General features: G+C 35.8%; 1 protein-coding gene across 13 annotated transcripts; it reads right to left on the bottom strand.

Annotated features, from left to right (window-relative positions):
* Window positions 1–2,206: 2,206 nt before the first annotated feature.
* On the bottom strand, window positions 2,207–15,848 carry LOC120454846 (glutamate receptor ionotropic, kainate 2). Of its 13 annotated transcripts, XM_039640349.1 has the most exons (15): window positions 15,703–15,847; window positions 15,518–15,650; window positions 15,043–15,456; window positions 12,965–13,131; window positions 12,249–12,302; window positions 12,009–12,173; window positions 11,473–11,631; window positions 10,528–10,731; window positions 10,000–10,203; window positions 9,808–9,912; window positions 9,433–9,690; window positions 8,811–9,305; window positions 6,682–6,879; window positions 3,193–3,583; window positions 2,207–3,140 (listed from the first exon to the last, which is right to left on the bottom strand). In XM_039640349.1, exons 1-15 carry the CDS (start codon window positions 15,703–15,705, stop codon window positions 2,863–2,865), a joined length of 3,228 nt encoding a protein of 1,075 aa, XP_039496283.1. In that variant the 5' UTR covers window positions 15,706–15,847; the 3' UTR covers window positions 2,207–2,862. The 13 variants fall into 13 exon arrangements, 11 of the variants coding, with proteins under 11 accessions (XP_039496283.1, XP_039496284.1, XP_039496286.1 ...); XM_039640350.1 differs by lacking the exon at window positions 9,433–9,690 and having other exon boundaries at window positions 15,703–15,848; XM_039640352.1 differs by lacking the exon at window positions 8,811–9,305.
* Window positions 15,849–16,691: the final 843 nt, after the last annotated feature.

Here is a 16,691-nt window from a genome sequence, read left to right as displayed (position 1 = left end):
AATCCAATTTGTCCTCAGTTTGCGCTTGTACGTAATCCTGAAATATGTCAAAGTCCTGCAGCTGCAGCCAAAAGTCAGAATGTTAAGCGTCCCTCTCCATTTCGCGCCAGGTACTTACCCCTTTCCTCAAGCTGAGAAGATTACTCTTTGGTGAGGTTTTTCAAGGGTTTGGCAAGCCTTCTGATGTAACGACATAGCCCAAGAATTTCACGTGAGTGGACAATAATTTTGATTTCTTAAGGTTCGCCATGCCGAATTAGGTTAATTGAAGTTAGAGCGAAGGTTTTTTCAATGGTTTTTCGAATGTTATTATAGAGTCTTAAGAGACTCTTAATAGTCTTAAGACTATAATGTCGTCGATTTAGACGTAACAAATCTAAAAAATGGAAGTCGAAGAAATGCATACTTCTCATTCAAGGTTGAGAAAGCGGATGTGGGCGTATCTCCATCTTTCATGTAAATTTGACGGAAAGTCAAGAGTGGAAAAGTATTTGTTATTGCCAGGGCCTTACCAGTGTGGAGTTTATGTGATGTGGTAGGTGTCTGAGATTATGACAGCATTTAGATTGAAAAATTGGGTCTCCGGTTTTCGAATTCGTAAGAATTTTTCGATTTGTAAAACGGTCACTTTTGTCTGGCCGAAATAAAAATTAATTGACACTTTCTATATCAAATCAGATCTTATTTACTAAGGGAAAAAAATAGTTTACTTAGTGGTCTATTGATGTTTTTTCCACATCACCACAAGATCATTTTGCCACTTACTTATTTGATAACAAATTTATTTCTCAGATTTGACAATCAAAATGTTGCCGTCGGCAACAACAATTTTCGATTTGGCAAGGGGTCGTGAAGTACGTCGCCAAAAGCTATCGCGAAGGTTGCCATACTGTTTGTGAAACGAAACAGGCAGGTAAAAATACTTATAAAATATAAAAGAATTTATTAATTAATTAAGTGGAAGGCTAAAAATAGTGTTTGTAAATAATACAATTTAATTCAATTACTTAAAAGGCAAAACTGTTTTAAAAAAGTAATTGCGATCATCAGAATTAAAACTGTGAAAGAAGTGGCAGCTCATGATTTTAACAAATAAAATAAAACAGGTGTTTCAGCAGCAAGAAGCGAGTAAAGCAAGAAAACATTCCGATAGCAAAAATTTTGCGAAAAGCAGAGCACCGAAATCGAAATATCTGGCCCAAATTGAATTCGAAAAAAATACGATTACCGGAGCATGACTGATTATCCGGTATTAATTCCCCCGTTAGGTTTGGGTTTCTTCGGACTATCCAAGAGGAAGAGGTTAGGGGATTTAAAAGGGTTTTATTATACCATCGCGCAAAAGTTCTATTACCTGCCTCTCTATTTCACCTTTCAATTAGTGGAATATGGGCAAACTCGCGTTACACCTAGTCTTGCGTGCTTGTCCAAATCTCTGCTCTAGCTTTTTGACACTGAGTTCGTTTACGCGAATCGCTGAAAAACCCGATTTGTTAGGATTGGCCCGAACGGTCCCTTTTTAATTGGTCTAGACAATCTCGGAGTGTAAGGGTCAACCTATTTTGCATAGAAGGGACACCATATATGGTTTTTCTTGCAGGCGGCTGGTATGTCGATGGGAACCAAGGGAAACTACTTGGCCGGAATTGTTAAGAGAAGTGTGTGAACCTACCCGAGTACTGCTGGTAAACTGGACATTACTTGCGACATTTTGTAGTGCCAAACAGAAGGAATATGCTTTCCAAAGGTTTCTGGTCCTCCGTATTCTTGTTCCATGAGTCAACTGGAAAAGCTTATATTTAATGATACGAATATTTCGCATATCAGCATAGTGGAAAAGGGTTAAGACCCTTTTGATTTCCGTCCAGTAGATACCCTACACGTTATAAGAGGAGAGTGTTAAACCTGAACTAGTTAATTTTTGTCAAATATTCAATATTATGGACCCATTATATAGATTCGTTTATATTCGTTGAAACATATTTTTCTAGCTGTGTTACACTGTGTTACGGTCACTCGTGATCGGATTCTTAAGTGGTCACTCTACCACTTACCTTTAGGACATCGTAAATATTCAAAAAGTTAGAAAAAAAATTTAAAAAGGACAGACTTTTTAAGTAAGTATAAATTTCGAGATCTCTCTATAAGAACTAGAAAAGGGTCTTGTGACGCCTACAATCGCCCAAAAACTGTCACCTTTAAAAAATATTTTCATATATTTTTATTTTAATATTTTTATTAATTAATAATAAGATTAATTAATTTTTTAGGACACATTACAGAATGAATCTTATAATTTTTTAAGTGGAGGGATGCAAAAGGCATCCGCTCTGTACACAAAGAGACAAATTCTTTTACCTCGTGGCATTCTTATTATGTGGTATTTTCGGTGATCAGTGCACCGATCAAGATTTTTACGGTAACGGCGAAATGGTGGTTCAGAATGTGGTAACAGATCCAATGTTGCCTTCGTATTTTCAAAAAATAGTCGTTTTACGCTTAGTATTAACATAAGGTGTAAGGGTGGGGTTGGCAAATAATTTTTGAGCAAAGCGAAAAAAAATGTACTAGACTAATAAAAAAATTAAAAAATATCAAAACATTTTTCAAAAGTGGGCGTGGCAGCTTTGCGTGGCAACATGGGTCAACAAACTTGCGCAGCGTCTATGTTTCTGGAGTCTACATGCTCAACTCAACGTTCTAACCTTCCATATTTTCATGCCGAAACTAGCTTTCTTTCAAATAAAAAATTAAACATTTTTTAAATTACATATTAGTTTTATAGTATTACTTTCTTTTAAATTGTAGAAAAAAACTATATTTTTCTATTTGATTGAATTAACGTGCATAAGCACGATCAAATTAATTAAAATAATTATAGTGAACGCCCACATTTGATGTGCTTATATTACTCGGAACGTATGTTGGTCCAGAAGAACATTTAAGGCATTTTCGTTTTCGCGGCCTGTGTTTTGATTTTGATCCATGGCAGTGCATCGCAAAACGAAGTTCCTCTGCCATTTCTGAACACAGAGATTGATTTTCTGTATTTAAATTTTTTCTGGAGTTCCAGCAAAACTCAAATATGGCCACAACAACTGCAAGCGCAAGTCCACAAAGGAGAACAACAAATACGCCACCTGGAATACGTTATTGAGCACTTTTTATATATAAAATAAAATATTATTATACCAATATTTTCTACTCCAAGTGCATTGGCTTTGGACTCCTTGCTCTTATCATCTCTGTTGCAAACGTCACCTGTATTTTTCCACCATTTGTCATATAATATTTGAATTATGCCCTTTTCTTGTAGCTCTAAAATAGCGAGTGAAATTTTATCTCTCCAAGGAGAGCCCTTGGGCGTGGCAATACCATAACCTTTAGAATCAAGCAGTCCTCCTATTTGGGTTAAATTACAATCACGTTGAACAGCATAGTCCAGCATTGTAGATTCCATCAAAAAAGCGTAGCTTCCTTCCATTACCCGTCTAATTCCGTCTTCATAAGTTTTAACAAATACAGCTGTTTTTCGGTTTTCCATATAACGCCACATTTTTTGATAAATACCAATTTTGGAATCCTTAAATAGAAATAATATTGTATTTAACAAATATCAAAATGACTTAACAATCGTATGATTTAAATAAAATGTTGCCACGCACAATAAAAATTCACAAATCGCCCAAAACTGCCGCGCCCACACTTTTGAAAAATGTTTTGATATTTTTTCACATTCTTGTTAGTCTTGTAAAATTCTCTCTATTTGTCAAAAATCTGTTTGCCACACCCACTCTAACGCCCACGAAATTTCTCCTTCGCACTTTCACCAGCTGAGTAACAGGTATCAGATAGTCATTCGATTATAGTATTCTCTCTTGTTAATTTGTTCATTCGTTACTATTACAGCTAGGCGGTCAAAGTATATTCGCAAAATGTATTTGACTGACTTGAAAATATAGATATTCTTTGCAAATGATATTTGGTAACGTTTTGTTATCCAGTACCTATTAATCAAGATTGATATGCCGATAACGTTTAATTCGTATAAAAAAGGTCTAGGTTTTCCTTTGTATATTCTTGCAGAGGGTAAGCTTACAACGCAATAAAGGATACATTGGGCATTTTTAAGCGATTTGCTGAAATTTCTTTAAAAGTGTTGTTTCTAATACATGTAGTATATAAGTCAGATTTGACATAGAAACAATGGTTTATCATGATAATGTGTACTATTTTGGTATACACCCGATTTTTAACATTATATAATCAAAAAAATATTTTAATGTTTGGCATGGCAGTTTGGGCAATATAATGTTTGGCATACAGATAGAATATGGCAAATAATAAAACGAAAAATTAAAACTTTTTAAAATTGTGGGCGTGGTAGCTTTGGGCGGTAGTAGTAACCCATACTGGGTTACTAAACGTAAACAAAACATATTGAATTTAAAACACTAATACAATAAACAGAGTCTTCCTAGTGAACGGTCGTGTTTTTTCCAGTTTTGGCGTAGCTAGAGCTAGTTTTCGTAGAGGTGATTACCTCCGCGGCAGATTCGCAGTTAAATAGCCTTAAGCTATTAGAAGAATCTCCAAGGAAGCCGCTGTTGGTAGGTTTCCCAAGGGCAGCCACTGGCAAGTGATCAGCAGGACTTTATAGCGCATCAGCTGTTAATCGCAGGAAAGCCTCAAATGTTGGCAAGATCGGGAGCTAAAAAAGATTCGGAGCAATCCGATCAATCCGTTGTGGAGGGAGTCCAGCCTAGGACTGCTAGAGATTCCGATTTGTCCGCACTGGTTTCTCGACCAGTGATTACACCTGTCTCGGATAAATTTACCACCACAAATGAATACTGAGCCCGGATTACCGGCACAATTTGTGCATTCAGAAATACTATCTGCAGTGCCAAAACACCTCACGGTGGTTCCACTTAAGAAAATAATTTTCGTTTCTCGGCTTTCCCCGGATCAAACATCATCTAACGTATTGTCTTATATACAAGACAAAACAAAAGCCGATAATATAAAAGTGGAATAACTTAACTTTTCTTAAACTAATGAACTATATTCGACCATATGTTATGGTGATTTTGGCAGGATAGTACGGTGGTAAAAGAGTTCGAAACTAAGATTAAAAACAAGAGAGAACGCTATAGTCGAGTTCCCCGACTATCTGATACCCGTTACTCAGCTAGTAGAAGTGCAGGTTTGTGGGCGTTAGAGTGGGCGTGGCAAAAAGTTTTTTGGCAAATCGATAGAAATTTAGATGACTAATATAAAAATGAAAAAATATCTAAACATTTTTCAAAAGTGTGGGCGTGGCAGCTTTGGGCGGTTTGTGGGCGTTAGAGTGGGCGTGGCAAAACGGTTTTTGGCAAATTGATAGAAATTTACAAGACCAATACAAAAATGAAAAAATATCAAAACATTTTTCAAAAGTGTGGGCGTGGCAGTATTGGGCGGTTTGTGGGCGTTAGAGTGGGCGTGGCAACATGAATCGACAAACTTGCGCTGCGTCTATGTCTCTGGAGTCTGTATGCCCAATCTAAACTTTCTAGCTTTTGTAGTTCCTGAGATCTCAGCGTTCATACGGACGGACAGACAGACAGACGGACAGACAGACGGACGGACAGACGGACATGGCCAGATCGACTCGACTATTGATCCTGATCAAGAATATATATACTTTATATGGTCGGAAACGCTTCCTTCTGCCTGTTACATACTTTTCAACGAATCTAGTATACCCTTTTACTCTACGAGTAACGGGTATAATAAGAAAAATGGGCCCATGGGAATTAAACTTCCCTCACGCGGCCAGACCACTGCACCACTCGCTTCTTCTACTTAATCCTCTTTTTTTTCTTCAAAAAACGTTCGTCTTACAAAGTGCAAGGGGCTTGCGTAGCAAGCTATCTAAATGCCTTTCCTTTGCATCCGATATTATTGTGCTTACAGACCTTGGTTAAAGCCTGAGATACTTAACTGTGAAGTTTTCCCAGGTATATACACAATATCATGCGATCGTCCCTCCAGACGGAGAGATGTAGTCCTAATTGCGGTTAGGCGAACCCTTACGTCAGAGGAAATAATTTTTGAACGTCAAATTCATATGCGTAAAGCTAGCTCTGTTATATGACGTGTTCTTACACTCCGCCGTCTTCTGAATTCCCAGAATATCTAATTAATTTGTCCGCTTTCCAAACCGTCTTAATAGACTGTCCGACAGGGTCCAATTGGTAGTTCTAGGTGACTTTAATATATATACATGACACTATGTGGTCTCCAGAAGAAAAACGAGTTCCCCGACTATCTGATACCCGTTACTCAGCTAGTGGAAATGCGAAGGAGAAATTTCGATACTGACCGTTTTTGGCGGTTTGTGGCCGGTAGAGTGGGCGTGGCAAAGTTATTTTGGGAAATCGATATATATTTACAAGACCAACCAAAATGTAAAAAATATCAAAACATTTTTCAAAAGTGTGGGCGTGGCACCTTTGGGCGGCTTATTGGCGTTTAAGTGGGCGTGGCAAAAAATTCCCTATACGCCATTTTTCTACCAATTTCACAATTCTACATTATGCGCTACGGGTATAGTAAGTATAAAATTACGTGGCTTAAGAAATTATGATGTTATGCAAATTACATTAAAATGATTAGTCCTTCGTTCAAATTATTTACCCTAAAAAATGTCATTGTAGATCCACCTTCCAAAGTTCCATATGATATTTCTGTTTGCTCTGCCAAATCAGAAGCGCTTTCTATGGGTGAAATCATCCGTTCAACAGTTAGAAATGCAGCTAGGTTGGCAGTATATGAAGATATAATGATAAGGCAAAAAAAGAACCAGCATCCACCAACAATACGCGTCGAGGTTGCCTAAAAGGACAAAAAAGTACTCGGATTGAAAGAGTGTGTAATTTTAGATAGTTACAGGAGCGAACGGTATATTTGAGTATCGCGACTAGTTTATCCTTTTACTCTACGAGCAACTGGTATACATATCTCATTATGGCTATCTGATATTTCAACCCCATTTAACTAAGCAAATTACCTACATATTCATATTGATTTTTTATACCCATTACTTGTATAGAAAAAGGGTATACAATATTTGTTAAAAAGTATGTAACATGTAGAAGGAAGAGTTTCCAACCCTAGAAAGTTTCACTTTTGATGTGATATATTCTGGATCAGGAATACTATCCAAGTCGATCGGGATATCCGTCAGTTCGCCCGTCTGTCCGTATGTACGCCTCGATCTCAGGAACTATGAAAGCTAGAAAATTGAGGTAGTGTTTTAGGCCCGATCTTTAATCGCTGTATACTTCTGATATGGCTGAGTCCATGTGCTGTACAGAAGTTGAAGACAAAAACGTACTTATTGCAACCTACGCGGATGACACCGCGGTAATGGTCAGGAGTACAAGAATGAGTGTCGCAACCAGGGGCCTACAGGAATATGTGACGGCCTTCGAGAAGTGGGCAACGGAATGGAATATCGGCATTAAATGCAGCAAATGTTCACATATACTAAAAGGCCTTTGAACTGCTCAGGAATTTCCATGCTCGGCTCCACACTTCGACATATTCCGCATATTCCAAAGATAGGCGATGTATGCAAGACCCATGCGGAAAGATTTCTGAGGCGGCTCGGTTCCCACTCCAACAGCCTGGCGAAAAGGCTTATCCAGCCCCCACGAAAAAGAAGGCTAAAGAGATTCCACCCATATGGTCTCCCATCAATATTGGTTTAAATATTTTTTCAATGAAAACAAATCAATTAATTATTGTTAGAGTAGTTTCATTTGTAAAGAGAAGCATATATTGTTATGCCTACGCTGTAATACTATATGTATAACCTGGTAAAGCTGCCACATGGGTAGCAGTAAACTTGTTTAACACCAATTTTTAAAATACAAAAAAATATCATATGTGTTTAGCAATTTTTATCTAAATGCCTAAAAACTGTTTGTTTGGCCACGCTCAATTTCTATGAATATGCCAAACAATTTAAAAACTCTCTCTCTAACGGGTATCTGATAGTCGAGGAACTGGAGTATAGCGTACTCTCTTTTATTTTATTTTATCATTTGCCTTTGAAAGTTATATAGACATGCCACACTCACTCTAAAGCCCAAAAACTCTTCTTCGGGTCCTATGATTAAAGTGTATAGGCCTGTTTCAAATGGAATGCGTTAGCACACGTGTCTTATTGAAATGTTTGAAAAACGAATAAAAAAGTGACCGCCGTCAACCAATTTCCTGTTGTTGAACTTATAAATTTATATGCACGAATTTAGATAATAACAATGACGTCATTGGCCATTGTATGTTCTTTGTGGGCGTTGCAATAGGCAAAGTCAAAATATGATAATAAACTAGTTCTGTGTAAATTTCTATTGCGTGTTGATGGTAAAATTTACTACTTCTTGACAGATCTCAGCAGTCGAACAAACGGGCATGGCTAGATCAACTTGGAAACACTCTCTCGTACATGTTAAATAACTTGTAACTAATATAACCCAAATAAAACCATTACACTGTGCGAGCAACAGCTTTAAAAATGTAATCTTAAAAAATAGATAGCAACCAAAATGTAACTTTTGTCTTCAAAGTAAGAATAGTTTCTTTTTCTGTTTTGTAATGTTTTACAAAGGTGTTCAAAATGATTTACATAATAGATCAAAAGCATTTTGTGTAAATAATTTAGACACCCGTGGTATAAACTTTTCTGTTTGTTTTTCAATTATGGTTACTCTTTGGTAGTCTTTATGGAGTGATTTTTAGATGTAAGTGAATGCTCGTACCCTAGGATATAAGTCAGAACCTTGTTGCATAAGGGCGCCAATGGCAAACCAAAAACTATTTTTTAAAGTAAAATTGTTTTGGATTCGAACTAAATCCACTGTATTATCATCCGAGGATTCTTCATTAACATCATTAGGTAGTGGTAAAGGTACAGTACCGTGATCGCAAGTAGTATCATCATATTCAACATAATTGTTGGAATTTTGTATTTTGCAGTCTGTACTTAAATATACTTCATCGTTTTCTGACATTTTTTGTTTGTTCGTTAACTCCAGTTGTTCGTCAAAGCAATTTACTTTTGGAATTTCGCCCAATATATGGTCACAAGCCATTGAACATGGTGGCTTTGAATTAACCCATTCGATCGGTGATAATCGAGCGACAATCCAAATGGAGATTGATACAAAAATGTATCCAAAAACAATATAAAACCAAATTTCAACAGCGAATGGAGCAATGAATGAGAAAAATTTTGTTTGAGCACGGTCTGAAATCTGAAATATAGCAAATATTAATTATATTAATTTTTTAAGTCGCGATCAATTTAAACAGACCTTTAAAGTAACTAATTTTAATCTTATACTAAAGGACGTCTTATACATAAGACGTATTTATGTATACCTTCGGATTAAGTCCAGATCCTTGGCGTAAGAATGTTCCTGTTATAAACCAAAAACTGTTTGATATGGTAAACTGATTTTCCACTATATCCGTTTCCTTGTAGCATGGATGCGGGTTTTTCCACTCATATGGAGAAAATCGAGCCATTACAAAGAGCGCGAAAGATACTAATATGTATGCAGCTAGCACATAAAGCCATATCTCGATTGCCAAAGGGTTCATAAAGGAGAACAGTCGTGTGGGTTGACTTGTCGGCACCTATTAATTTTGTCCACATATATGGAGGGAATTTATATATTTGATACTACAATTTTAAAATTTACGTAACTACACTTACAAAAGTGAAACAAAGCATACACATTTTTTTATGCTTACCTTGAATAATATGCCAATGCCCAAATTCATAAATGGTTTTGTAAAGTCAATAACACTTTCCCGAGCGTAATTAATTGTCATTGAGGCTACAGCAAGATCAGCACGCTAAGAAGAATTCATCAAATTATTAAATATTTTTAAAAGGTAAATAATGTCATTTGTGTAATAATTATAATTTAAGTTTATACTTGCCCTTTCCATTAATTCCTGCACTATTCCATTCCATGAATTAGTCTCTGGTATATAAACACCGTACATATTATCGGGAACTAATTCAATTTTATATTGAAACCCAACTTGTGTCGCGATCGCTTTCAAAAGGTCAATACAAAATCCTTCAAACCTTATATTTCCAGTAAGATTTTGGTCTTCTTTAACCATAACATACGGGCGCTCCTAAAAAATGTTAACAATTACTACGGCAATTGATACAACTGTCTTACATATTTAGATCTGTATACTTTCTGATTTGAAAGAGCATACACAAAACTTCAATAATTTTCCAATTTTTATCAATATTTCAGAAAAATGTCATAATTTCTTGTTCGTACTTCCACTAGCTGAATAACGGATATCTAATAGTCGGGGAACGCGACTATAGCGTACTCTCTTGTTTTATTTTAGAGAATATTAACTAAATCAATTCACATTTTGATAATACATTTCCTTATGATATGAATTAATTAAGTATCAATAAAAGTTGTCGTTGTTAAAGCTTACCTCTCTAGTCATAACAACCAATGTTATATTTGCGATATTTGAATCGTAGAAAGCCGTTGGATCCGAAATGTTTACACCGCCGTCGGGCTGCCAATATCCAACTTTTTGTATTTTTTCTTGCTTTAGTTTAAGAATATCAAGTTTGAATATGCTTCGCCGACCATCCACAAAATTGACATTGCCGGTTAAACCGTCTGTAATAGCCTAATGCACATATTTTAGTTTTAATAAACAATAAAAAAAAATAAAAACTTTGTCTTTACTTGTGTCCACTTTAAAAATTACCATAGATCGTCGTATGTATTATGACGGTAGTACTCGAGAAGACGGCTATCTGTCCGTCCGTCCGTCTGTCTGCCCGTATGAACATCGAGAGCTCAGTAACTATAAACGCTAGAAAGTTGAGATTAAGCATCCAGATTCCAGAGACATAGACGCAGCGCAAGTTTGTTGACCCATTTTGCCGCGCCCACTATAACGACCAAAATTGCATGCCCACCCTTTTGAAAAATGTTTAGATTTTTTTTAAATTTTTTTATTAGTTAGCAAAGTGGTAGCACACAGCGCTCACCCCTACTCACGCACTCACTTGCCGCCAGAATTAAGAAAATACATTCTTTATCGGGTCGAAAAGCTTGAAGCCTGAAATTCGGGTGCGGGATTCCCCACGCCAGAAATTACGAAAGAATCGAAATCGAAAAGAATAGAAATCCTCAACATAGATCTGGAAAATACAGAACTGAGCATAATCGAATCGTGCAAAAAAATTGAAGCAGTTAACCTTGTTTTGCAAAATGCGCGGGATTCTAAATTTGAAATGATTTGGCAAAAAAGTGTTTAAGCAAATCCATTCCCCACCCCAAATGAAACTGTGTCGCCGGCCCTGAACCAGTATTAAATCATATTTGTTAATGAGTAATAAATTTATAAGCTTCATATACGTACTCCATTTATTTGGTTATACAATGAAATTCCATCATTCCAGGTTTGGTCGGAGGTGCAGGAGAGGTTTTTGATATAAAGATTTTGACGATTATCTAAATGTAGAAAGTGTAATCCAGTCGCAAACGCGTACACCGAATCAAACATTAAAGCAGACTCTGTCTAAAAATAATGAAAAAAAAGGTACATTGTTCAAGTAGTAGGTTTTTTGCGCGACTGTCATAACACCCAGTGTCATAAGACCCACGGGCGCTGTTACTTTTAAACGGATCATAATGTTCGGTTCAAATATGTTTTAGCGCCCGAGGGTCTCATGAGAATTTTGCACTGCATTATAACGCCAATGACATGTTATCAGGAACGGGTATCTGTATTCTCCCTTTTTTCAAATTTGATCGTAAGTGTTATGATATACACCCAATTATAATAAATGTTCAAAAAGTATATGTTTCAAGCGTAATTACACAAATGTTCGTGTGTAGGCGTCATGACGGTGAGTGTTATGATACTTGGCTTTATGTCATGCACCCTTTTCTTACCTGTATATAAGGAATTCCGTTTATAATATCCAATCCATTGTTTTGTAATTTCTGCATTTGATTTATTACTTCAAGATATCTTTTGCTATCGACATCCACAAGGCGAAATGCCGTTATATTTACGCTGTTATATCTGAAATCTTCCAGATCATATGTCTCCAAGTCCTGTACAAAATTATTAACCATGTTAAAATTAAAAGGTTTTTATGGGTCTAGCATTTAATTTACTGTTTTACTTACGAATGTTGTAAACATATAATGGTAACGATGGTCATTCATTTGTAGTTGTAAAATCTAGAAATAGGAATTGTTTAGGTGATAAAATATATTATTTAAGTCAGTTATGAATACTTCATTTTTTTTGCTAATATCTCCTTTACAAAAATTGTAAAAAGTATTAAAAATATGCATTTGAAAACTTTAACAGGTTAAAAAACTAATCACTATATGATTAGGTAGTTTTGGCGTTAAAAATTAAGAAAATTAGGATTTCTTTGAATCCTTGCTTTAGGGAACATTTTCGTGGGAGCATTCAGAGTATCTTTTTCATGTAGCACAGTAAATTAATCTCTAATTAATCTGCCTATTTTACAGACAAATAGTAGGTAGTCATTTCAAAATGTATTACTAAAATCGGGTATACTTTACCACCGAAAAAATATTTTGTTTGTGGTGGTTAAATTAGTATCCCACTATACATATATGTATCTAACTTCCCGAACTCGTATTACTAAGGGGATATCCTTATAATATAAATACTTTGATTTTTCTCACAATTTTAAAGTGTGACTGTCACAGTTTTAAGTAGTGATTCTACTTGTTACATTCTTTTCAACTAATCTCGAAACGCCTTTAACTGTTCTTGTAACGTTTAAAACGATTAAGTAAGGTTTTTAAACGCAATAATAATTAAACGTATAATGCCTTCCAGAATTAGCATCAAAAACTGTTCTTACGGATCTAAAAAATGTTTTTATGTGAGATGGATTTGTATCCACTATAATTTTGTAAATTTCCTTTTGACGTATCGCTCGTAGAACTTGACGATAGGAATCCGGACTTGCTTGCCTTATATACATTTCCGCTTTCGCCTCAGTAGATGAGTGCATCAAATTAAATAGACCTACAAGTAAGAATATAAAAATATTTGCGATAAATAGTTTTCTTTTTTAAGAAAATGTAGCCCAAATATGATAAGTGTAGTTGGTGAGTTGATAAAATTATTTACAATTCGGATAGCTAATGTGAAAGATTTAATCAACAAATTCAGCAGTAAACAAAAGAGAACGCTATAGTCAGGTACCAGAGATGAATAAAATGAAAATAAATAACAAGAGAGAACGCTATAGTAGAGTTCCTCGACTATCTGATACCCATTACTCAGCTAGTGAAAGTGCGAAGGAGAAATTTCAACTCTCACCGTTTTTGGCGGTTTGTGGGCGTTAGAGTGGGCGTGGCAAAAAGATTTTTGGCAAATCTAGGCAGAGTATTAAATGTTAATATTCAAGGCACGAACCCATAGCTTTCTAAGGTAAGCCTTAGAAAATGAAAACGTTTTTGTTCAAGGCGCGCTAACGGCAGTCAGCGCCTGCCGTCCCTTTTGAAAAAATCGATATATTTATAGTATATATTTATAGTATATTTCGATAATATTCGATACGATTTGGCCATGTCGGTCTGTATGAACGTCAATATCTTACGAACCAGAGACATAGACGCAGCGCAAATTGGTCGATTCATGTTGCCACGCCCACTATAACGCCCACAAGCCGCCCAAAGCTGCCACGCCACACTTTTAAAAAAGGTTTTAATATTTTTAAAAAATTTTTTTTTATTAGTCTTAAAAATTTTCTATCGATTTGCTAAAAAAACTTAAACCGCCAAATACTGTCAGTGTTGAAGACACTCCTTCGCATTTCCACTAGCTGAGTAACGGGTATCAGATAGTCGGGGAACTCGACTATAGCGTTCTCTCTTGTTTATAATGAAATTATGGAAAAACTAGGCAATTTGTGTACAATACTTTGGTAGACGCCTAATTTTTGGGCAAAAACTTTCTAATTCAGCTACTTCCTTCGAGCGCTTTAATAAAAAACTAGATTTTTTGCAGTAGAGTGCCTAATTTATTGGCTATTAATTATTTGTAAATGTTACTATTTGACAAGGTGATCAAATATAATATCAGAAATGTATAAAATCGATGGTTTTAAAATATTTCCAGTTCCTTTCAATAAAAATATACATATCTGAAATATATTTATACCCGTTACTCGTAGAGTAAAAGGGTATACTAGATTCGTTGAAAAGAATGTAACAGGCAGAAGGAAGCGTTTCCGACCATATAAAGTATATATATTCTTGATCAGGATCAATAGTCGAGTCGATCTGGCCATGTCCGTCTGTCTGTCTGTCCGTCCGTATGAACGCTGAGATCTCAGGAACTACAAAAGCTAGAAAGTTTAGATTAGGCATACAGACTCCAGAGACATAGACGCAGCGCAAGTTTGTCGATTCATGTTGCCACGCCCACTCTAACGCCCACAAACCGCCCAAAACTGCCACGCCCACACTTTTGAAAAATGTTTTGATATTTTTTCATTTTTGTATTGGTCTTGTAAATTTCTATCGATTTGCCAAAAAACGTTTTGCCACGCCCACTCTAACGCCCACAAACCGCCCGAAGCTGCCATGCCCACACTTTTGAAAAATGTTTAGATATTTTTTCATTTTTTTATTGGTCTTGTAAATTTCTATCGATTTGCCAAAAAACATTTTGCCACGCCCACTATAACGCCTACAAACCGCCAAAAACTGTGTTTAAGACTCTCCTTCTCCCTTCCACTAGCTGAGTAACGGGTATCAGATAGTCGGGGAACTCGACTATAGCGTTCTCTCTTGTTTTATTATTAGTTGAATCAAATATAATTACCGACCAAGCGTTTAAATAAATGATGGTCGATATAATGCAATGTCAAAAATATCATATATGTCATATGAATAAACCCGGCAGAATAAATATATAAAATATAGTTACCATAATCTTCTTCATAAATTATTGCCACCTTTGTCCAGTTCAAGTAGACCATTATATCTCTATATGCTAGCGTTAAGAGCGTATGCGACGGATATAAATTAATAGAAAATTCTTTAGAATTATATTCAAGATCAATTCGACCTTCAATATGGGGTATATCATAAGCTTCGCATATGGATTGTACATGACTAGCTAGAAGAGCATCAGTTGGGCCAAAAATGGCTTGAACACCTGCCTCCAACTGGCTGCAAACCTTTTTAGTAGTGCGAAACGAGTCATCTCGGGGCACATACTCAATATCGTATACCAATTGGGTATTGGGAAGAAGATTCTTTTCCTTATTTATACGGTAAATTGCGTATTTAAATGCCGATTCAATACTGCTTTCACGTTCATCGTCGGTAAATATAGCACCTGGTGATTTATCAAGACCATATAATTGTCGAAATAAATGAATAATTCACTTAAAACTTACCCACGCGTATTACTGGGGGCAAGGCATTAGCAATAACGAGTATGGAAAATATTATATACGAAAAACATATTTCTTTAAGATAACTTCGGCCTCGTACATTTATATTTATTATGGTTTCCCGTTTTTTTCGTACCTAATAAGCACACAGATGTTATTTTTATTAAAGGTACGAATATCATGTTTACCATTATTCTATGTGGATAATTCTGCTTAATTGCATTCCGAAACTCTTAGTTATAATTTATAAGCCTATAGAAATACAAATATTTCTTCAACACCGAGAATCGAATATAATTTGAAGGTAAAGGAAAAAGCACCACTAATAAGAAAACGCACGAAAACACACCCCAAAGTTTTGAGCTTTAAGCTTTAAGAAGCCAACAAAAAGGTACACTTTGTGCATGTGTTTTTTTTGTAATTTCCTTTGTGTTGACCAAAAATGCGAGAGTACTTCAAAATGTAATAATAATGCAAAAACTATTATATAATGCCGTATTGAGCAAAACTTATCACTCTAATGCATTTTTTTAGCGTTTATTTACTTACGGAAACATAGAACATTGTCTAGCTTCTTACAAATATACAATACGCTTTTATAAACAATAATTTACAAAACCTTTTTTAAATTAAGCGTATAAGCTCCCTAACTAAAGAGAATGCTTGCAGGAAGAGAATTAAATAATCGCAGGGCCCTATAGATGGGTTCATTTCGCGCAAAAATGAACGCCGATGGACGGGGATCAAAAAATTGCAGGAGCTGGAGTGCACATTTCATGCATTTTTACCGAAGCCGTTTAAGTCTGTTGACATGCACACAGTGGGGCTCCAAGTATTGGAAGTATATTCCACCCAAGAACGGACGTAGGCAGACGTGAGTCTATCCCAAGCCCATTCATTGCATACGCCTTCAGAAGAACATAATTCAAATGCGCAGAAAACTGGAATTTTTTATAAAAAGCAACTCCTAGGTCCAAAGTCTCATCTAGCAAGGGCAAAGGTTCATTATGTATGAAGTAAGAAGATGCAATCGTTGACAAGCATTTGCTATATGTAACAACATTTGTTTATATTTAAGGCAGGTTTATATATACAAAGTGAAACCCTTTATACAGTTAAACGCAAAATGATTCCTGAGGACTGGATATACGTACGTACGTAACCTATGCTGAAAACC

This window comes from Drosophila santomea, chromosome 4 (assembly GCF_016746245.2).
Source record: "Drosophila santomea strain STO CAGO 1482 chromosome 4, Prin_Dsan_1.1, whole genome shotgun sequence".
Taxonomy (NCBI): domain Eukaryota; kingdom Metazoa; phylum Arthropoda; class Insecta; order Diptera; family Drosophilidae; genus Drosophila; species Drosophila santomea.
The sequence above is the reverse complement of the archived record's forward strand: the minus strand, read 5'-3'. Positions and strand labels throughout refer to the sequence as shown.